At 40.1% G+C, this 22,991-nt stretch overlaps 1 protein-coding gene across 1 annotated transcript; it reads right to left on the minus strand.

Annotated features, from left to right (window-relative positions):
• Positions 1-15,182: 15,182 nt before the first annotated feature.
• Positions 15,183-17,191, minus strand: B3galt1 (beta-1,3-galactosyltransferase 1). Its single transcript, XM_051166095.1, has one exon. The coding sequence runs from the start codon at positions 16,945-16,947 to the stop codon at positions 15,967-15,969; it is 981 nt and encodes a 326-aa protein (XP_051022052.1). The 5' UTR covers positions 16,948-17,191; the 3' UTR covers positions 15,183-15,966.
• Between the last annotated feature and the right edge of the window lie 5,800 nt (positions 17,192-22,991).

Raw genomic sequence — 22,991 nt, forward strand, 5'->3', positions numbered from 1 at the left:
GAAGAACTAGAGTTCACAATATCTAGTTGAATATGTCAAAATAATTAATAGGTATTTTGAATGGTTTCAAACCAAAGAAATGATAAGTATTTGAGGTGACCGATGACCTGATCACTACACGATACATACATGTGTTGAAATTTTGCACTATAGTCCGTGCATTTGGCCAATTAGGCCATGCCGATTAAAAATTTAAAAAATTAAATAATAATAAGTGTCTTATGATGGTGAGATTGATGCATATTTTTCTCTCTGGCACTGAAGTGTTTTAATATTTTAAGATGAAGGTTAGTTCAGAGTGGCGGCTAGCTGAGTGCAGATCCCCTAACAGCCAAGCAGGCTGTTGTAACCTGGTTCCTTCCCCTGAGCGTTCCTTCATTACCAACAAAGGAAAGGGATAGGCATTTATATGGGAAAGAGATCTAGAGGGGTGGGTTGAACGCAGGTTTAATGTTCGTCTTGCTGGACCACAGTGACTACGTTGATTTACTGGTGATGGAGCACTCAGCACACCAAGACTGTCCTACTAAGTATGAGGTCATCGGCCAGGCAGGGAGTATTGACAAAATATCTCAGTAAGGAGGAACTGTGGCATGTGGCTGCTGTAAGCACGGCTGTACCTGACCACTCCACCATGGTTTAGTCTCTTTGTCTTTGTCACTTGTGTCCAAATACATGTGCAGGACAATGCAAACCCTACTTGAATACTCCAGTATCACCACCGTTCAGCTTTCAAACTTTTCAATTATTGTACTTCCCATTTTCTAGGGCAGCCATTAAGTTACAGCCAGATAAAATGCTAACAGCATTTTCCCCCTTCTGCTTTCTCTCACACTACTATTCTCCTTCCTTGGTGTAGGTGTGTTCTTCTCGATAAGCTTGGACTCGCCTTACTTTGCTGGGATTATTTTACAATGGTTACTCAAAGCCCCATAGCAGGAATTGTAATGCCAGGATTTACTCTTTCCCCACACACTAAACTCCTCCTACAAGAGGGTTTTGCCTAACTAATCTTCATATAGACCACACCATGATGGTTAGATATATAATAAATAATTGCAAATATTTGTTAAATGGAAAATATTTATCATTGATTCATGTTATTCTGTTGTTTTGTGAATGACTGAAATAATGAGCTGTCAAAGATTATTTCATGTAATAATGGGATAAGACTCTAAACATCTGCTGTATCTCAAAAGAAATAAGAACACTATAAAAACTATTTACTGCCAAAATTAACATTTGGGATGATGCACACAATCATACTAGGTAAGTACTGTTCTCTGAGCTGCACTCCAGTCCTAACAGTGATGGTTGATTTTCTTTATGAACTCCACAGGCTTAGAGTCACCCATGGAAATACACAGCTAGGTGTATCTAGGAAGCTATGTTCAGAAAGTGTTAGCTGACAAAGGACGATAGACCCTGCATGTGGACAGTGCCCTTCTCTAGGCTGAAGTTCTGGATTGAATAAGGAAGGGGGGAGCGGGGCAAGGTGAGCTCAGCAGCAGCATTTGCTTCCTGCCTGCTAGTGCTGTGTGAATAGCTGCTGCCTGTTCCTGCTGCCATAGCTAGACTTCTACTTCCCTCCCCTCACCCCTCCCACTTCCCTCCCCTCCCTGTCCCCTCTTCTTCCTTCCAATCCCCTCCCCTTAAACTCCTCTCCCCTCCCCTCCAAGCCCCTCTCCTCCCTTCTCTCCATTCCATTCCATTATTCTTCTCAGTTTCATCAATTTTTGAACCACTCTGTTCCATCCCATTCCATTAAAAATAATGCTAGCCAACCCGATAAATAGATTTCATTATGCTCTCATGTGGAGGTTGATGGTAAATAGCCACAAAGTAAATATTTAAGCTCTGTAGATAAATAATCTTGGTTGCCAAGGTCCAATTCCGACTTGAAGAGTCGAAGTAGACATAGACAGCCTGTAAATAGAAGCACATGGGGTGTTATGTTTTGCTGACCCATATCTTAATGGAGACGTAAAATAATCAGAGTGCAAATAAAGAATCGACAGTAAGGAGACTGAGTCTCTGCTTTGAGTGCCTAGTTATATATTATTAGCTTGAAATTTGTCTTCTAAGTGCTTAAGGGTAAAGATTGAATTTTTAAAAAATTGTACAAATAGCTAAAACACTAAGAATGTAACATTTATTTAATTCCTGATTGTGTCATGGTTCTTCTTTCTATAGTTTACTGTATATATGTGTAATAATATAAATGTATATGTAAAAAAATAAAAATAAATTAATAAAAATACATAAGCCTTTAAAAAATTTTTGCTGTTATCTTCCAAACTCTAGAGCTAGGCAGACAGCAAATGCTCAGTGTATAACAGCTGAATTGATAAACGCACTAGGGACTGCATGCTTTTGACCCAACATTGTTCCGAAAAAAACAGACATGGAATTATCTATGAACAAGTCAAAATTATGATGGTTGGGCTTCTGTTGTTGGCTTATGTGTTTGTGGCTCTATTCCTCAGTACTTATGTTATATATCTCACACAAAATAAGTGCCAGGGACCCTACCTGTGCAAGGGAATAGGCAAAGATATAAAGGCTGGCACATTGCCTTCGTGAAGCTTTGTCTAGGTGAGATATGCAGAGGTGCAGGGGCAAGGACTAAAGGGCAATGGCCAGGTAGAACAGGCTGCTTTATCTGCCTATAACAGACATGTAGTTTTTATGAGGTAGAAAAAGCGTAGAGGAAGATGTCCACAAGGATTTCGGAGCTTGGAATTACAGCCTGAGAATCAACTACCAGCCAAAAAGGTGGGGGCTGTAAGAGGACGGGAGAAGGAAGCTTTCAAGCAGAAAAGATAGTGTATGGAAGATGCACACAAGGAGGAAGGTTGGAGTCCGGGATGTTAAGGGGGGATTGAGGAAATCGGGGGCTGGCTTCCCGTGGGTCAGGTAATCACGTTTAAGGAACCTTGCCTTCATCCTTAATTGTCCCATTGAAAGAGTAACTGGTAGGAAATAATCGAATCAGACCTCCGAGTGTTAGAAAGATTATATTCAATAGTAGGAGGCTTATGGAAAAAAAAAATAGAAGACCAAGGGACAACATGATAGTTATTTTCTAGAAGCTGAAGGAAGGCAGTGGTCGACCCGGACAGGGCCTGGGTGTGAGCCCCCTGCCTCTGAAATGAAATCACTAATGGCTAAGCATACATTTAGACCTTGAAACATCTTCGATTAAGTTTATGAATTTTGTTACCATCAAAGGACAGAGCAAAGTTTTAAAACTTAGAATGAGGGAAAGCCCCTTTGGTTTGAGAACTGCCTGAAAGGTTGGCATTTCCCTTGAGGTGCCCGTGAGCTTAGGTGACTTAGTTGCTTCACAGTTTCTTAATGGACACTGCCCTTGTCTAACTCCATGTTAAGTGTTGGTCAACATCGGATGTGGACAAAGCAGGCATGGGTCTTCATGGAGCTTGCGTTTTAAACCAGTGGATGGAGCAAAAGAATGCGCAAGTAAATTGACAGCTATAAATATTGATAACCCTGATAGAGAAATCTAATATGGTACTCCACAAAGGAGGGAGAGAGATTGACTTCAGATGGCGCAGATTCTCCAAAGGAAGTTCTCAAAGTCCATCAGAAAGGGGAACTCTGAGAGTTAAGACTACATGAGCACAGCAGAGACTAGGTCCTGGGGAAGGAGAGAGCTCAGTGTGAGTACAATGCGACAAGGGCCTGGGGACATGGGATAAGTTCCCAAACAGAGATCCCAACATGTAAGACCTCACAGGTCATATCAAGAATTTTGTCTTTTCATTCTTCTCCAGGGTCTAATCTAATAAATAGATGAACCCAGAAAAGAACATATTGAATGAGGCAAACCCAGACTCAGAAAGACAAATTTCACAATCCTCTCTCATCTGAGGCAGACAGCAAGGTTGATTCTTGGACTTCCAATGTCCAGGAAGCACCCACATGATATGGGGGAAAAAACAGTTTTGTGGAGAAGATAAATCATGTTTGCAAACTTCATTGTTGGTTGTCGTTGGCTTTTTCCATTCCAATGACATCCGCACTTTAAACAGGAAAAGGGTATGCCAGCAAATTCTCTTATACCAGGGGTTGTTCTCCACTTTCACACTGTATCTGGTGCCCTTACCAGGGGAAATGAGTCATCCTCAGCCAGGCCACAGGGGAAGAGGACGAACACAGCCCTGATGTGACTTGACGACCTGGGGTGGATGGGTAGAGGGCCTCCCCTTTTCCAAGGAGTAGGGGAGGAAGGATGGGGGAATGAGGGTAGGACCTGGAGAGGAGGAGGGAGGGGGCCCAAGATATAAAGTTAACAAATAAATAAAAATGTAAAGACTCATCCTTAACTGTATTGAAGCCTCACACCCCTCATAATACATGATAGGCATACTTGAGTATATCTTATCTATTTATTTTTGTTATGACTAAGCATAATAAAGAACCCCATGAGTAAGCATCATCTGAGTTGGGTCTGAATGTTTGGGGAAGTTGAGGTTGGTATAGAAGGTCATCCTAGAGCATGAAGCAGCTGCTGTGTGTGTGTGTGTGTGTGTGTGTGTGTGTGTATGTGTGTGAGTGTATGTGTGTGTGTGTGTGCCGGGGTGTGTGTGTGTGTGTCGGGGTGTGTGTGTGTGTGTCGGTGTGTGTGTGTGTGTGTGTGTGTGTGTGTGTTGGGGTGTATGTGTGTGTGTGTCGGGGTGTGTGTGTGTCGGTTTGTGTGTGTTACATTCAAAAGCAGTGTTATTTTGTTTTATTTTTGAAGAAAAGACCAACCAAAACTTTTCTCATCTCAATGTATCTTCACATACAGGAATGAGTGTGGCATTTTGGACAATGTAGATAAACTTGTGTCTTCTGTCATTTTAATTTGTGTTATATCCACATTCCATAACTCACTGGAAGGTTCATAGACTGTGGTATATGGCATGGGTCTAGCATACATTCATATACATTTCTTATTATTTTTTCAAAACAGAAAGGGAACCTTTATATTCATATTTAGGCATTCATTTATATAAAACCAAGATCTATTTTTTCTTTTTTTACATATATATTTATATTATTACACATATATACAATAAACTACCTACAGCAAAAAGAATCACAAAACAATCAGGAATTATATATATGTTACATTCATAGTGTTTTGGCTATTTGTATTTGGCTATCTTGCAGAGAATATCTTTCCTATCTTGATGCATCTAAAATTCTGAACGTAAATCATTATCTATCAAATCTCATCTTTGTCAACTTTAAACATCTATCTAGACCTAAAAAACATCTTAACCTCAAAACAAATAAGCTTAATTGTAAAAAATAAACTATCTGGTCTTCAATCCCATCAAATACTTGAGAAGGAATAAAATTAATTATGTAAGTAGTCAGGAAGTGCAGGTAAGCAGCTTCCAAAATGAGAAAATGACAGGGGCAGTTTGATGCCTTCACAGCCACCCAAAACGCTCTATGACATTGGAGCATCATCTTTAGCCCTCTGGCCCAATATTTCTGACAGACATGTTTTTGAGACAGGAGCTACTGAGGACTTGGTTAGCCTATCTTGGCAGAGTTTGGCCGTTGACTCTGCCTGTGTCCAAGTTGCTCATTTTTAGGCAGAATTCTGTCTGTGGAAGAAATGAGGACATTTTGCCCAGTGATTGGTTTGCCATATGTGAAGACAATCCATAAGGAGGTTCATTGATGCTCATGATCTTCTTTGAGGTAGGCTGTTGCCAGGAATCGACCTGTCATGTTGTCAAAGAGTCTTTAAACTAATAAAAACATCTTTAAATGTTATATTCTGTATGTATCTGAGGTTTTTGAAGACCTTATCTAACTATTTTACCTTATCTATCTATAGAATCATATTTATCTGTTAAACCTAGGATGTATATGCTCATGACAACAGTAGACTAGTACAAAACCATGGTTTGGTCAACTAACCATTAAGGTGTATTACTTAATTATCCTAAGCACCCTTCAATGGCACTTTCGAAGTATTAGGAGTAAGCCTTGTATTATAGTTAAGTTGTATGGGTACAATACTTAATATTAGAGTAGAAATATATATGCTGTGTGGGAAGAATAATCTTAAATTTGAGTTCTATATCAATGTATCAAAATTAACTTTATTTTGCCTCAACATAAAATTTCTATACCAGTGAATGAAAAATAACCTTGTGAGTAACAATTAGGGCATTAATTTGAGGAATAGATTCAATAATCTACTTTTTGTCCTATCATCCTTATATATTTCTACATTCCCCTTTCTTTCTTTTCAACCTCTATCTGCAAACTTATGAAAGAAAGATAAGGGAAAAGAGAGATATCCCTGAGTCCAGTCTTGTTTTCTCTCTGGATAAGACCATTAATAACTTATAATCACTTCCAAATGAAAATATACCTCTAAAGCCCAAGAAAGCAACTGAAAGCTTACCCAACCTTCCTTAAGGGAAATTGGGTGTCCTTCTTTTAAGGCTTCTTCTGGCTGATTTGGAATGGATAGCACCTTTGTGGGGTCCAAAATAAAGGGATATATTGCTAATCCCACTATATGGGAATAGTTCTGAGACTGGCTGAGACGTGGACGTCTAGGCATAGACAATGCTTCTTGTTGGTCCCAGAATCCCTGTGACTCATTATTAGAGGCCATTCTTCAAATGGCATGAAGGAAAATTTACAGATGTCTTTCTTCTTCTCATACAAAGAGCAGAGAGCCAGCCTTAACAATTCTGTGCATCCCACAAAAATAAAATAAAATAAAATAAAAATAAGAAGGGAATTTAGTTCCTTTGTGATCCTCTTAATGGCTCTTGGCAGAAGGCCTAGATACAGAAACAGAGAGACGAGCTCAGGTGACTTGCAGAGGTTTAGGCATGGACTCCAGGTCTGGCTGTCCAACTGTCTGTCTTTTGACAAGTTACATTTCTCTTAAGAACATTTTTTGATAGATGTGGCCAGATGTCAGAGGAGGAGGGTTCCCCTTTCTGAGGACTAGGGAGGGAGGGAGAGAGGATGAGGGAGGGGATGGGGATCTGGAGGCAATGAGGGAGGGGGCTTCAATCTGGATCTGAAGAACTGCAGAACAAGCAGGTAACTTGTTTTGCTAATCCCACTTCATGGTAATAGCTCTGAGACTGGCTGAGGCATGAATGTCTAGGCATAAACCATGCTTCTTGTTGGCTACAGAATCCATGTGATTTATTATTAGATGGCATACTTTGTATGGCATGAATGAAGATTTAGGAATGTCTTTTTTTTTCCTGCTGATACAAAGCAGAAAACCAGCTTTAATTGTTCTGTGCACCATGTACACCTTATACATTCATAATTTTAGGATTGTATAATGCTTGTGAGAAATTATATGCACTCAGAACTAAGGAACCAGACACTGACATTGGATCACACCTGACAGGATTTATTCCTCTCAGCATGCTGGACACTGACATCCTACATGCTTCATGTTCCAGTACCAAGGGCTTCAGTTGCTGTTCCTCATCAGAACAGGACAGCTCCCAGGACAGCTTCGAAGAAAGCTTCCAATCTCAATTGCTCCAGCATTTCAGACTGCCCACACTGGACTATAATTAAGCCTGGAATTTCTCAACATTCAGAAACTGGACCACAAATGTGAGTCCTAGCTTGTAAGGCCTTCTTAACTTCTCAATTTCCCAGGTACCAAACGAAGGCAACAATAAATGTTGAATTTATTTTGGGGGAGGGGCTAACTTCGATTTTGTTTTATGGTTTTTATGCCCAAACTAGTGTCTGTCCTCTCCCCCTAAACACCAGTCCTCTCAAGAGGTGTATCAATTGGTGTGGTCATGTTCCCAGGGAGCAGTGTGGCCCTTTCCGTGGCATGTGTGGGGTTGGTGAGCATTTGTCGACACACAGTGGACTTTCATGTTTTTTTCCCATGCTGTCCTTCCAGCTTCCTGTTGTCTCCATGGTCTGGAATCAGGGGCCCTCTAGCACAGAAGAGCTTGTCATCTTTCATCCATTCTCTGTGCTAATCAGTGTGCCTGCTCTTTATCTTGATAAGTGGTGGCTTTGCCTTACTTTCACACGGTTGGTAGGTCATGAGTCTCTACTTTGTTTTCAATTAGTTTTAATATAGTAGCTTGTATTTGGCTACTGGGCACTGAATAAAAACTTTAGTCAGCTATCCTCTTGGTGTGACGAAAACCTAAGAAAAATAGTTTAAAGGGAGAAAGGATTTATTCTGCCCCACAATGTCAGAGTGTCAAGAGCAGCCAGCTACTGTTTTTGAGCCATGAAGAAACAAAGTTCATGGTGGAAAAGTATGACAGAGCGAAGCTACTTACCTTGTGGAGGACACAAACCAAAAAGGTAGGCAGGAAGGGGCCATGGAGACAGGATATCCTCCAAGATACTCAATACCTTCAGCCTGGTTTCATTTATCAAGTAGGAACAAAGTTATTAATCCAACAGGGAATTAATGACTTTATTAGTTAACCTACATATGCGTGATTGCTTAGCATGGAACCAAGACATCACTAAATGAGACTTTTGCTTATTACTTCTTGTTTCAAAAATTATAACAAACACCAAAATAGAAGTGCCATGTTTTCAACCATTTCTCTCTCTCTCTCTCTCTCTCTCTCTCTCTCTCTCTCTCTGAATCTCAACTTACTTCAACAGGTCTTAGAGAAAACATTAAAACACACACATGAAACATATATAAAAAGGATAGAGATATGATAGAAGATAGATGATACATAGATAGATAGATAGACAGATAGATAGATAGATAGATAAATGATAGATAGTCAGAATCAGTTTCTGACTTAAAACTGTACTAATGTTTGTATTGTTTTATTTTAAATCACGGTCTCATAGAGCTCAGGCTAACATCAAATCAATCATGTAGCAAAGTCTGGGCTTGAACTCCTGATCCTCCCACTCTTAACTTCCTAATACCAGGATCGCAGAGATTAGAAATTCAAGATTTAATGTTTAATATTTTTTTTCAAGTTTTTGTTTTATTTTTTTGTGAATGCTTACAAAGGGACTATATCAAAGGAGATCACACACAGAAGCACTCCGCCCCCCCCTCGACACACTCACACATGCCCAAATGGATGTTTAAGGAGGGGTGGTAGTGCTTTGTAGAATCCTGCTTTGTGTAATCATGCACCAATGGCGTCAGCATTGTCTGAGCATAAAAGAGAGTTAGATTGTTGGGTTGCACCTCGGAGCTACCACTCATCATTTTATTAAGATTCCCAGCTAGTGGCTAGCCACAGGGCAAGGTAAGAAGCACACACTCCCTTATCCAGTTGTTTTCACACCCATGTTGTCTGTGGTCTGTACCCACTTGGTAGAGAAGGTGTCTTGCCACAGGTGTAATGCTTTCCAGGTTAACCCAGACGCTTTTATGGTTGAGGTTTGTAGTTGTAAAGTTGTTGGGATTTTTTTTTTTCTAAAGGAAATGTACATTGTAGAAACCAGTAAGAGAAAAGCAAAAATAGACACAGAAGAGCCCAACTGAGCGTAGTCTAAGGCAGGGTGCAGATATGGAGCAGACACAGAGTGCAGAGGCCTTGTGTTCTTAACGAGCTAGCCCTTGACAAATGTCTCCCCAGGAGACCCTTTGCTTCCACGGGGGAAAAGATAGCATTGAATTTATAGACCCTCCACTCCCTCTTCTGAAACATATGTGAGTTCTGAGAGCTAGAATCTCTGTTCAACTTCCCAGTGACGTGGGCATACCCAAGTTAGTGTGGTCATGGAGTTCTGATCCCTTTCTATTCACCACACTAAGAGGAATCACATCGATGATTTAACATGCCTGAATCTTTCACTTGCATGTTGCTTAAATGATGGCTTCAGATGTTTGTTTTGTTTCGTTTTATGTTTTTCCCCACCCATTTTGGCAATGAATATAGACTTTAAAGCTAGAGGCTTGAATTCGCCCTTTAAGTTACAAATCTCTCTCTCTCTCTCTCTCTCTCTCTCTCTCTCTCTCTCTCTCTCTCTCTCTCTCTCTCTCTCTCTCTCTGCTGCCTGCTACCCCATCTTCCAGGAGAGAAAGCAGCAGCCACTGCATGGAGCTGCAGTTAGGGTTAAATACACTGTAAGACTTTGCATTGGCAGACCATCCTCTAGTGTTTCTCTCCCTGGGCTCACACTTGCTGACATCATCCGTGAAAAGCAGTACTCAAGCACCAGAGCCCCCACCCCAACCCCCACTGCAGGCAACTCCTCCAGGCTTACCATGTCCAGTGGTCTCTGTTGAATAAACACTCTGAAGTAAAACTCAGAGTGAAAATAAATCACCTTTTACGCCATGTTCTCTTCAGGTGAGGACTGGGGTCTTTGCAAGAGGCCTCACACATCCTTGATATTAAGCTAATAGATTCCAGAAGGAAAAGGAAACGGACACGTTTCTTTAGTGCTGGGCACATCTGGCTGCAGACATAGTCGAGTCACTGCTATTACAGATGTACTGAATCACAACACTTCTTAATGCATTTCTTTTACATTAAAAAAAATGCTCATTTTAACCAGTAAAAAGGCAAGGAGATGTTATCAACGGCAATTTTTTTATGCTCATGTGGATTACATGCCTTTTTTCTAAACAGCCCCACTTCTGTTATTTTTTTTCCTCCTTTTTAGAAATGCATCCAGTTCTCTTCCAGCGGTGTGAATTCATCTGGAAATCTATGACAATCAATTAAGTAAATGAGCAAACAGAATGCTTGTAATTATGACAATCAAGCTATTTGAAACCCACCCTCTTTGGTGCGATACCCACACATCTTTAAGCAATATATTAATTAAGCTGTGGGTAATTGTTATAATTAAAATCAAGCTTTATAATTTTTAAAAATCACTCAGAGAGAGAAAGGAACTATTTTAAAAACACATGCAGCTGTTGGTTTTCAACATCACTCACCATCATGACCAGATTGTCATTTCTCTGGCTACACGGGGAGACAATATTAGCATGTCTGTGATTCCTTGTTCATAATTGTAGGGATTTTGTACCTAACACCTTTTATAGTGTTTCTCTCTCTCTCTCTCTCTCTCTCTCTCTCTCTCTCTCTCTCTCTCTCTCTCTCTCTCTTTCTCTCTCTCTCAAAGCTGGTAAGCTTTTCTGATAAAGGGCCAGATGTTAAATATTTTAAACTATGCAAGACACAAAACTGTAGATATATAAAAGCACTTAAAACAAGACAGAAAGTAAAGTTGAGGCTTTTTGGATTGATGAAATTCAAAATATAATAGAGGTGTGACTTTTATTTTCTCAGTGTACATCTACTACTGGAACAAATAGACTTCCTATTGTTGGAGTAATATATAGTCTGAGATCAGTGAAAGGGCCCACATATTCTTTATGAAATTCTTCTAAGCTCACAGGAAGTGGACTCGATATAGTTCATAGGCTGTGTTATGACAGACTCCGCTTTAGATCTGTGCCTTCCACATCAGTATATGTCTAGGTCAGCCAAAGTTCTTCTTAAAGTAGATTGTTGAGCTACATCTAGTGGAACAGCTAAAGAATTTGCATTTCTCCTATTTCCACAAATGAATAGGATTTTTCTGGTCTGGTACAAGATCCTGAGAATATTGCTGGTGATACCGGCCCTTCTAAAAAGTCACATAGAATGCAAAACTGCGTATTTTATGTTTTTATTGTTTACTCACTTTGCCTTTGTGGAATTTGAGGTATAGTGATAAGAGGAGTTAAACCAGAGTCTACATTTCCTTTAGAATGTGAAGAGCTCTTTAGCTGGATCAAAATTATTAATAATATTAAAAACCCCTTTGTTCTAAAATTGATCTTAGCCTCTTGCTTACAGTTAGCAATCAGGAGTCAGTATCTACTGGCTTATGCTATAGAATGTTGGAATAACTTTTCCATTCATGAAGCTGTATGTGAAAATTCCAAAATAGATATGTGGATGAAAGATCAAATGATTATTTTGCTTTAGACTTAAGGGGCCCTGGTTTGCTGAGCACATTCCTGCTCCTCTGTAGGTTGAATTTGTTGGCATTTTCAACACACACACACACACACACACACACACTTAGTTAGATAGGAAAGATACTTCCCTGAAGCCAATGAGAAGCAAGTGAGATCATGTCTCCTACATCCAGAGGTAGTCCATAGCTTGTTTATTGTACTAAAACTCTACAAGTTCACCACTATTTTGCTTTGCGTTGCTATGGACAAGTTCTGAGTTGTTTAAACCATTGCTTCGTTGAAATTGTTAGAAAGACAACATCACATCAACAGTGACATCTCCCCAAAGAAAGCCAGAAAACAGAATGAGTTCTTTTGTTTATTTGTCCCAGGAGTTTAAAAAGTCAGCTTTATGGAACCATGATCTTCCTCTTGACAGATGGGCCTGTGCATTCGCATCGTGCTTTCATCCCACAGTTTACATTTTAAGAGGAAGGGAAAGAAAATGAATGAAAAGACAGCTTTACCTATTTGTCACATGTTGTAACACTGATACAAAAAAATAGTATTCTGATTAGCAGCTTGATTGGCAACCCATGTAACCCTAAATAGTACTACAAACCCAGAGAGTGCACTTTAACACACTTTTGGCAAAACCATATGTACAATTTTGAACAAATAAATACATAAATACAATCATTCATATATAACAATATACCTAAAGGTCAATTATCATCAAGCGTTTCTAGTGAATTCTTTCATTCACAGGTTACTTGTTGCTTATAAAAAGTGTCTTCACCTTTACAGAAATGATACAATCAATTCCCGCATTGAACCCACGTATTAGGAAAGGTAGAAAATGAATTCCACACACTGTACATAAATATTCCATTGTCTTTTGTTAGAAGAAATTTGATTGAGAAACTCCTTCCTTGACTTCTCTGTAAAGAGTTTGTTTTCCCTCCATATCTTATCACACAAAGGGTTCTGTTCTTCTAGATTTAATTCAAATAAAAATTATCTTCATGTTTTGAATCTGGTTATTGAAAAGTACATTGTTGTATATTGAAACTGCTCCAAGAGGACACGAAGCCACATAAATGAGGCACCAGAGAGAAATCATCTTTCCTCTAAGAAATACATGAAGAAAAATTTAAGATTACAGATGCTCACGTTATCCAGTACATAATGGAGAAATAATAGGGAATCAGATAGTGTTTAGAAATATTATTTGAATGGCTTCTGGTACAATATTATTGCAATGCTGAGGCATGAGCACAGAGCCCTTTGCATGCCAGGCAAATGCTTTACCACTGAGTCACACCCCAGCCCCAGAATACTGCCATTATTATGATTTTTTTTTCTCAAAAGAATGGTAAGAATGGTTTAACAAAAAATGCAATAATAATTTGACTAGTTTTTTGTCATAGAACTAACAAAAGTGAAAATTAGAGCTTTTCCTTGACAAGTTAAATATTTTTTGAACATACAAACAAACAAACAAAAACCCCAAAACCAAAGAGCGAACATGCTTAAGGCTATTTAAATACTGGACAAATGGCCTTGCCTCATCAAGCTCCATGCAGAGGAAAATGTTACATGTCAAGCAGATTCTAGTTGTAAATACAATTGAGGTGACAAAAAAAGGTGCCTTTAAAATATATACACATGTAATCTTGGATGTCTATTTACATGTTTGCCATATGGACACTACGTAGCATAAAAAAGTTAAGAAATAGTCCTTTAAGACATGTAATTTTCTGATTTTTTTGCTCCTTTTCAAGATTAGGGCTCTGTGCATATTCTGTACATACATATAAAGCAATTCATTGATGTACATACATGGTTATTATCACGTGAAGTTCTTGACATGAAAAGTGGCTTGGCTGAGCATGGGGTAGATGCAAGGCCATAGAAGGAGACAGAGATTGCATTTGTCTGTGCAACTGGGAAGAAAACAAGGCATGAGAAAGTCTGACTTTCCCAGGAGTTGGAGCTCACAGCTAGATGGTGGGAGGGTGGCTCATCTTGTCCTGTTTCATGTCTTTCCAGGCCACCTGACAGTGCTCAGTAATCAAAACCCATCATTTTAAAGGACGGGAAGTCCTGTATCACTTAGTACTTTGGGTCTAATGAAAGATCTAGTGTTTCCTAGCAAGGGGTTATGTGATTATTATCTCATTGTCTCCCCATCACCATCAGCTTCTCTGGGGGGTATTCCAGAGTCAATAAGCAAATGAAATAGAGAAAGGAAACCACTCTTTCATCTGTGGGGATTTCTTCAAATGACAACCTTAAGTTCCCTAATGATGTGCAACCTGAAGGGTTGTTGAGCATTTATTCATCTTCTGATAGAGAAGATTAGCTCTCAGTGTCCTAAAGACGTTTAAGAATTCAGGGCAAATGTTTCCTATAATTTAAGTTTTCAGGATGCATTTTGCAAAACATATGCAAAGCCCTGCTCCAAATCAAAGCAGATGCTTTTGATTTAAACATCCTGGGATACCAAGGCAACGCACTGACATAACACATTCGTCATCACAACCAGGGACATAGAGCAATCCAAGCTTCCCCAGTCAACTAAATTACAACCAAGGAAACATCAAAGTCTTGGAAGAATTAGGTACACTGATAGTTCACAGTCAATCTTTATTTTGGTAAATTATTATACTGAGATGATGTTACCACAACAGATGACCATCTCTATAATTACTATAATCATTTTTAGCACTTAGCATAATGCATGGTGTATGGCATTACGTAGCACCTTTTAAACTAAAGATCTCAAAATACCTATTAGCAAATGTGATTTGCTCTCACAGTACCTGTGAGGTAGATTTTTTCTTTTTAGCCATTTCACAAGTGAGCATATAGAAGTACCTCAAAAATGAGATGCCTGTTCATATGGTCCATATAAGTTTGTGGCTTCAATGGGATCTGAACTCAGGCTTCCCCACTCTTTCTTCCCATGGATCTCAGCCACAGAACCTCCAGAACATCTCAAACAGCTTTGTTGCTAATGGTACTTGAATATTTTAGATGTTAAGAACATTACTTCTATCGGTAGCAGGGCCACATCTTTCAGTACCTGTACCCCAGGTGCCACGTCTTTCTCACGTGCTTGACAAATGTCTGAGAGGGGCATTGGACACTACTGCTAAGCTTATGTTAGTTAGAATGGAGAGTTAAATTTGCACTTTATCAATTGTTATGTTTTGTTTCTGGGCCTCCTACCAACGTGTTTTCTATGCATGGGGCCATACACCTGCCCGTTCCAAAAACTGTAAAATGTACATAAGGGCAGTACATGGAGGGAAGCAAGTGAGAGCACTACGTTTGGCAGTCTCCTTGGGGGCACCATGTAATATTTATTCTGAAAAAAAAATGTTTATTTGTTTACTTAAAGTAGCATTTTATGTACATCCCACCTGATGACCAGATTTAATCCTTGGAAGTACAAGCTGAGGTGTTTTCTATACATACAGAATAGTTGATTCCCAAGTTGAAATTCCCATCTGTTTCATCATGGTCTCCCTACCAGGAATAAAATCACTTATTGGTAGGATCTCAAATTCTGTTCACATTGTATTGCAGTGTAATAATGCAATGTGACAATAACACACAGCGTTGACAATCACATCCAGTGTGTCTTCCTGACTTGTTTTAATCTTTCAAAGAGAGTTACTATTTACTTTTGCAGAGATGGTATGAAGATCTTGCTGGGAGTTGCTATTTCCTGACCAGATTTTTATCTCAGATGTACAGTGCATGAAGCCTAGCAGTTATTTAGAGTCACTTTTTTAAATAAATGGCAATGTCGTAGGGCCGGAGAATGAAATCTGGCCCTTCTAACTAACTCACTGTTTCTATGACCGAGCCCAATACTTGTAAATTACTGATCCAAGAAAGAAACTAGAAACAGGAAGCAAAAACTTTACAAAACCCCTTACCACTTTATGTTCCCTTGGTGACACCTGTAAAATACCAACCCCTTGGTCCCCATTTCTTAGAAAAGAAACTTATTTACATTGATAAAAATCCTAACACCGGAGATGCTTCTTGCTTGACATGTCATTCCAGATTCTGTGCATTTCCTCTGGAGAGATCTGATGGACGGTGATGACACGGCGGTACCTACACAAACTATAGGCCATTTTCCAGTGATTGAAGCCACTATTCTGGAAAGGGTGTATGCCCAGCTTACGAAGACACAGGCCCACATACACATCTTCAAGATGAAGCAGCCTAGTATGGAGCGAGGTCTTGTAAATGAGTTCAGCCACATCAGCGGAAAAGATATAGCCAGTCCCTGAACAGAATGGAGGGTAGTTGCTGTCCGGGTACAAATCCCTAGGCATATACCACTTACTGCGGACATCCCGGATCGGCCCACCATTGATGACATAACCGGTAAAATACCTTCTTCTTGGCTTGGTAGAGGGTTTCAGAAGTTTATAAATAAGGTTGTCCATGTTGACAAAAATGTCGCTGTCTGTTTTCATGACGTACTTGGCTTTGGAACAGAAAGTGGCGACCCATCTCATCCCCATTAAGGTTTTGAGGGTGAGGTTGTGGTAGGAATCAACGAAGTCCTCTACTATGATGTCGTGGAAGATCTGGCTCTCTTGCTCCACCATCTGGTTCAGAACAGGATCAGCATTTTTGCCCAGGAGGAAAAGTGTGGCTATCTTGATCCCTTTAAAGTTGTTCTCATCCCCCCATGTCTCCCGGATCGCCTGGCGGGCATCAAATTCCTTGTGTGTGGTGCTAATGAGGATCACTAGGAAAGGAATGTTCTTCTCACATTTGTTGGGCTCGTTTATAAGAAACTCAAAAGAATGTGGGTTTATAGGTCGAGTTCTTATGTTGCCAAAGGTGAAGTTTTTCCTGGCAACTGTTAGGTGACTGAATGGCTTTGAGCCAGTATAGGATGAAGTAGGTCGTGTTATGCTCAAATACCAGAGAGCGCTGGCCCAGCACACAACGGTCAATACATACAGGCAGGAGACCTTTGAAGCCATTGTCTTGAGAACAGGTCTAGTCAGAATACTGAAGAACACGTCTTTTGGGCACTACTTTCTTGTCCTCTTGCAAAGGCAGCATATTACTCAGCAATCTAAAAATTCTGCAAGCGAGGAGTTAGTTGGTGGCTGTCTGTAGACCTCTTATATGTGTTGTGGCATCACCGGATGCACTTTACTTCCTCCTAAACCTGATGGAAGCTCCATGCCTCAGAAATCTTCCTCAGAACTCTGCAAAATCAAGAAAGCACAGTTTTATTTAAGCGTACCTAGCCATTTATTTTTACTGTCTTGAAAAAACACAATGATGATGTAAGAATTACCAGTGATGACTAAAATGGACATGGTCATTCATTTCCATGAGCCCCGAGAAGCCCCAGACATAACCTCCCAGTTTCTCCTCTCCTGTGAACAGAAATAGTTTATGAATATTGATATTCAGTACATGAATACATTGACCATGAGCACTAGGTGACTGGGGAGTAAAGCTATCGTCAGTTATTTTCTAAAGGTGATCTCCATCTTCAGAACAGCCTGGCTTTGTAGCTAGTGACTTTTTGGCTCAAAATCTTTTAGAAAAGCTCACACAGAGCTCAGATCTCTTTCATTTTTCCAGCTTTGGGCTTTTAATTGTTTGGTTTTGATTTTTTTTTGAAAGCTTTGCTTTCTCCAGTTCTCCATTTGAAAAGGCATTATCACCCACCACCCCCAAACCTTTGCTGGTACTGTACCTTCTTGGCTGAGACTCAGGGAGAAATACTACCGGCTCCTGACCTGGCAGTGGGCATAGCTCCTACAGAATAATTCTGCTTTCTCCAAGGCTTCAGGAAATATCTGTACTCTGTATTATGGCTGGGTATAAAGTGCCACCCCAAGACACTCATTTACTGAAAGTTTGACCCTTGAAAGGTGGGGCATAGCTGGAAGAAGGAGGCCCCAAGAGCCATGCCTTGGAGCATGCACCTCATCTCTGCTCCCTTCCTAATTGTCTTCAAGGAGGTGAACGGTTTCCACTTCTGCGCTCTTCCATCACTATGCTTCTTCATCACTGTTACGTGTCTACTTACACATTCATAGGCTTAGAGGACACTGAGTCAGACTCCTCCCTCACAATCAACAGCTAAGAAAACAAAGACTGGAATTTTGGGATTCTAATAACTGGTAAGAGGAATAGACCCTTAGTCATACCACTCACTGTCAGGGTAGGGGTGCGGGAGACTTGCCTTGCTAAACTGCCTGGGATATAATTAGTAGATAACCATCTAAATCTGGCTCCAGGAATCCTAACTCTTGAGCATTCTCCATTGCCACAAGTGTTCCTCCTTCCAATAAGAGTCAATTCAAAGGTTCTGCCAACTACTCGAATGCCTAAGACAAGATCCCTCAGGTAGATCTGTGTGGTCTAAAGGCTTTAGGAGCCGTATAAATATTTCCTAAAATGCAGACCGACACAGTGGTCTCTCTGAACACCGCGCTGTCTTCAGACTGTGCTCTGCTTTTCTGTGCGACACATTCTACCTCCCCTCTATACCTGGCTCTGCATAGCTTTTCTAAATCCTTTCAGCTGTGGTCTCAGGAACAAAGGGGAGTCCAGACTGGGAAGTAAGCCAAGAAATAGGAAGCCAAACCTCTGAAGCTGCCAACCAAAATATATCTTCCTTTCTTCTATGTTGTTCTCTGACAAACTTTGGTTACAGTTACAGGAAAGTAACCAAAACATAGAAACTACCCACTAACCATCTTGGTTGTATGGATTTCAGAGTTATTGTAAGCGGCATGGGATTTTCAGTTTTCAATGTCACTACATATTTCTTTAAGGATATTATGCTTTGCTTTAAATTTTCTTTTCATCTATTCATTCATTAATATATTTTACTTACTGACATGTGGCTATACTCATTGGGTGAGCATAATGAGAGGGACAGTTGAGCCTAAAGTCCACAAAATCAATGAAGATGTGACAAGACAGACAAGTATTCAAATGAAGTTGGTCTTTAAAACAGTAATCCTTTCTAAATGCGACATTGTTTTTCGAGCTTATAAACTCATCCCAGGCAAATATATGTGTCAGATTACAAACCCTGCTCACATAAACAATTATTTCTTCCCTCTTAGCTAGAGCAGAATTCAAAAGCCTTAGAAGGCAGAGGCAGGGATGCTAATCACCACAGCCTCCTTCAGAGACAACTAGGTGCTCAGGCTGCATAGTCTTTTCCAAGTTGACACTAATTAAAGTTACCTGGGAAACCAAAAACACAATTGGAGTATTGCCTCCCTCAGACTGGCTTTTGCTGTGCCCATGAAACATTTTCTTGGTTAATAATTGATGTGGGAGGGTCTAGTGTATTGTGGATGGTACCACCAGGAGACAGGAGGTTCTGGGTTGTGTAATCAAACAAGCAGAGCAAGCTAGTAAGTTGGGTTCCTCCATGGCCTCTGCTTCCCCTCCTGTCTTCCAGGCTCCTGCCTTGGTTTCTCTCAGTGATGAACTGCAATCTGTAAGCCAAAAGGACCCTTTCCTCAGCAAGTTGCTCTCGGTGAGGGTGTTCATTATGGCAACAGAAAGCAAACTAAGTTTGTGCTTAAATAAGCATGTATAGAGAATTTAATTAAGATCATGGGTGGAAAATCATTTCTAAGTTCAATAATCGTGATGAAACAAAAAGACAAGATATGAAACACCACAGATAACTGTTGAGAGCTAACAGTTAAACCAGCAATAGTTCATTTTGGCTATGGTTCTCACTGAATAGTAGAGTAGTTTCAAGCCATATGCCTTCTGCATAATCAGGACTTCACCCATAAGACTTCTGTAACATATAATCCAGTATTCCTAGCCTCCTGGAGAACATTTTTGCTCTAAGGTACAAACAAGGTCAGGATGAATGTTTTCAAGCAAATCAGGGAGTTTTGACCCTTTAGAGAAAGTAATTCTCCAGCTGTGGATCGCGACTTCCACCAAAGAGGCCACACATCAGGTATCTTGCGTATCAGACATGTACATTACAATTCAAAACAGTGGCAGAGGTAGAGATATGTAATAGCAACAAAATAATTTTTTTGTTGTTGGGGAGTGGGGGGGTCATTGCAATACCAGGAAACTATTTTAAAAGGTTGCAGCATTAGGAAGGTAGAAAATTACTGATTTTGAGCTAAGAACAAGAAGAACTGAGGAAAACTAGCAGGAGGGAATGAGGGAAGGGACTTCCCAATTTGGGATGTACAAATATTGACTTCATTTTCATTCCCAAAGGCTGCTGAATGAGTATCATGATGGTATCGGGAAACCAAATGTTACCATGATCTCGTGTTACATACTCCATTCTTTAAGAATACCTTTTTCACTCTTCTTTCCTCATCCTTTGTATATTTTCCTACTGAATTAGGGGCCAACTATTACTAAGATGCCAAGGAACTCTGAAGCAGCTTGGTGCGGAACCAGGTCATCTTCAGGGAAAATTAATCAAATGATTAATGGGGGATTTCTTTAGTTATTTGATCTCTCTCTCTCTCTCTCTCTCTCTCTCTCTCTCTCTCTCTCTCTCTCTTTCTTTCTTTACTGTCCCTACAGAGGCAAATTACTATCCTCCACTTTACAGCTGCCTTCGTTCAAAATTAGTTCCTTCATTTGTGAATTCACTAACCCTGAACATACCAATTAATCCAACGCTTGTCACACCTTTTGCTACAGAGTACTGAGAAAAGAGGACTAGAACCCAAACTTTGCCCTGGGCCATGCTACACTAAGAGGTTAGATTTCAAGCAAACAATTAAAACTAATGTTCACCCTGGGGCTTTTAGAGCATACAGGAGTGGGCTGGGGGAAAATAGTATTTGAGAAAAAGGCCCAGTAGAGTAGATCAGGCCCAGAGACACTTCAGAGGCTATCATTCATACATGCTACAGGGTGGGCCCCATTCTCTACGCATCCTTGAGGCAAGCAGGGATGGGACAATGAATGGAGTCAGTAAGTCAGAAAAAAGGTCCCTAAGTTGAAGCTTCAAACACAGCTAGGGATTTATCCAGATAGTGATTGCACAGGAAATAAAATACAGAGCACGTTCAAAGAACACGATGTGCACAAGGGACTGTAAATGATTAAGTCAGGATAGAGGACAAGGTAGTGATGAAGGTCGTGAGAGGTGGGGCTCTAGAGAGATGCAGTGGTCCTATGGTGAGCAGCATCCAGAATCTATTCTGACCTGAGGAGCCATTTACTTATCTGTGTATTCTAATAACACGGGGGAGGATTTTACTTTCCACAAATCCTGTCCAGTGATTTCTATACCATTCCATTTTTCTATATTAAGGATTTCTTTCTCTTACTGTTCTATATCCTAAAATAGTGAGGATTCACGTTATGACATCTTTCAATGAGATTTTTGTCTGGACAAAAGGATTTTGTATATACAGATATATGCAGGATAGTTTAGAAATATAAGAGAGATGAATGAGACTGTGAAGAAGGCTTATATACTTATAGATACGATCCACAAAAGAATAAATACTCTTGCCTAGACAGCAAATACATGTGATAAATCTTAGCATTATTTTTGTTAATTTTCATTTCAGTGCTTGCAAATTACTATTATCTTGAGTTTTGAGACAAGGTCTTGTTACATAGCCTAGGCTGGCCTTGAATTAGTGACCCTCTTCCTCAGTTTCCTGAGTGCTGGACCACAGAAATGCATCACCACATCCAGCTCATTACCTCTCATTTTAAAATGCATATACCAAGGGGATAGGGAGATGGCTCAGCAATTTAGAGCACTGACTTCTTTTTCAGAGGACCCAGTTGGATCCCTACGACTAACGTGGCAGCTCACAACAATTTGTAACTCTAGGTCCGTGGGATCTGATTACCTCTCTGGCCTCTGCAGTCACCAGGCATGCAACTGAGGCATACATATGCATGTGGGCAAAATATATATGATATAAATAAAATAAAAAATAAATATAACATATAAAGTAAAATAAACTGCATATACCAGACCAGGTGTCATGTAATGTATTGTATTCTATGGCATTCTATTCTGCTTTATAGAGTACTGTTCCTTATGGTGTTTCAAGGGAGTCATGTCTTCCTTCACTTTACAGGTGAGAGAAGGGAAACTCAGATGCATTAAACAGCTTGTACAAGATCACAGCTAGTACGTGAGCAGAAAAGTGGCCACTCTCCAACTTCCTAAGGCCTGTTGGGATAATAGGCATTGTGGTGCATGGAAATAGGAATGCCACTGTAGTCTATGCTGGTACATCTTGGGCTGCTGAACTCTTTGTGGCTCGTTGGATTTTCATTTCAAGTGAGCTACAGTGTAATGTGCAGCACAACCAGGACTTATCTGGAAGAAGTTGGGGCACTCTAATCAAAGCAAACAGTATATGCAAAAAGCACTGAAATGAGAGGAAAACACGTGTCCACCAGGACACTACATGTTTCATTTTGGTATGTCATGCACTGCACTGAAACAATGCTTTGGAGATTTTTGATTAGTGAAACATGTTGATTGAAAAAAAAAACCACACAAACAGAAAAACAAACAAAGAAACAAACAAACAAACTAACTAACAAACACCCCATTATCATTTAACAGTGGGGGTGGGGAGTGAGGAAACACCAATATTTGAAGGATTCTGAAACGTTTCACAATGCATCTCTCTGAAGTGCTGAAGCCCATGTACCAATTGAGCGAATCACTATTTCTATTGAACTTTTTTTGCATCAGAAGTGAGAATATCGGCATAGTATCACACCTCAGCCAATACTTAATGCAAGTTAGCCTTTACCGAATCAGAAAACATAAAGCAAGGTCTGTGAGATATGAAAGGAAGACAGTTTGGAATCTGAAGAATGGCCAAAGTTAATGTGCCCTTATAGCTAGGGGAGTTCTTCGGTGGCCGCACAAAGCTATGCCTCTGGGTCAGGAAGAAATATGACTAAAGATGAGACTGAGTCACTTGATACACAGAGCTCTAAAGATTAGCCTCCTGGATGTCAGATGAAGTTGTTGGTAATGGGCCAGGCATGTTCCCATTTGCTCTTT

The sequence above is a fragment of the Acomys russatus genome, chromosome 24 (genome assembly GCF_903995435.1).
Source record: "Acomys russatus chromosome 24, mAcoRus1.1, whole genome shotgun sequence".
In the NCBI taxonomy this organism is placed as follows: domain Eukaryota; kingdom Metazoa; phylum Chordata; class Mammalia; order Rodentia; family Muridae; genus Acomys; species Acomys russatus.

Coding starts and splice junctions, on each gene's coding strand:
- B3galt1 (XM_051166095.1), bottom strand. CDS start 16,947: ATGGCTTCAAAGGTCTCCTGCCTGTATGTATTGACCGTTGTGTGCTGG.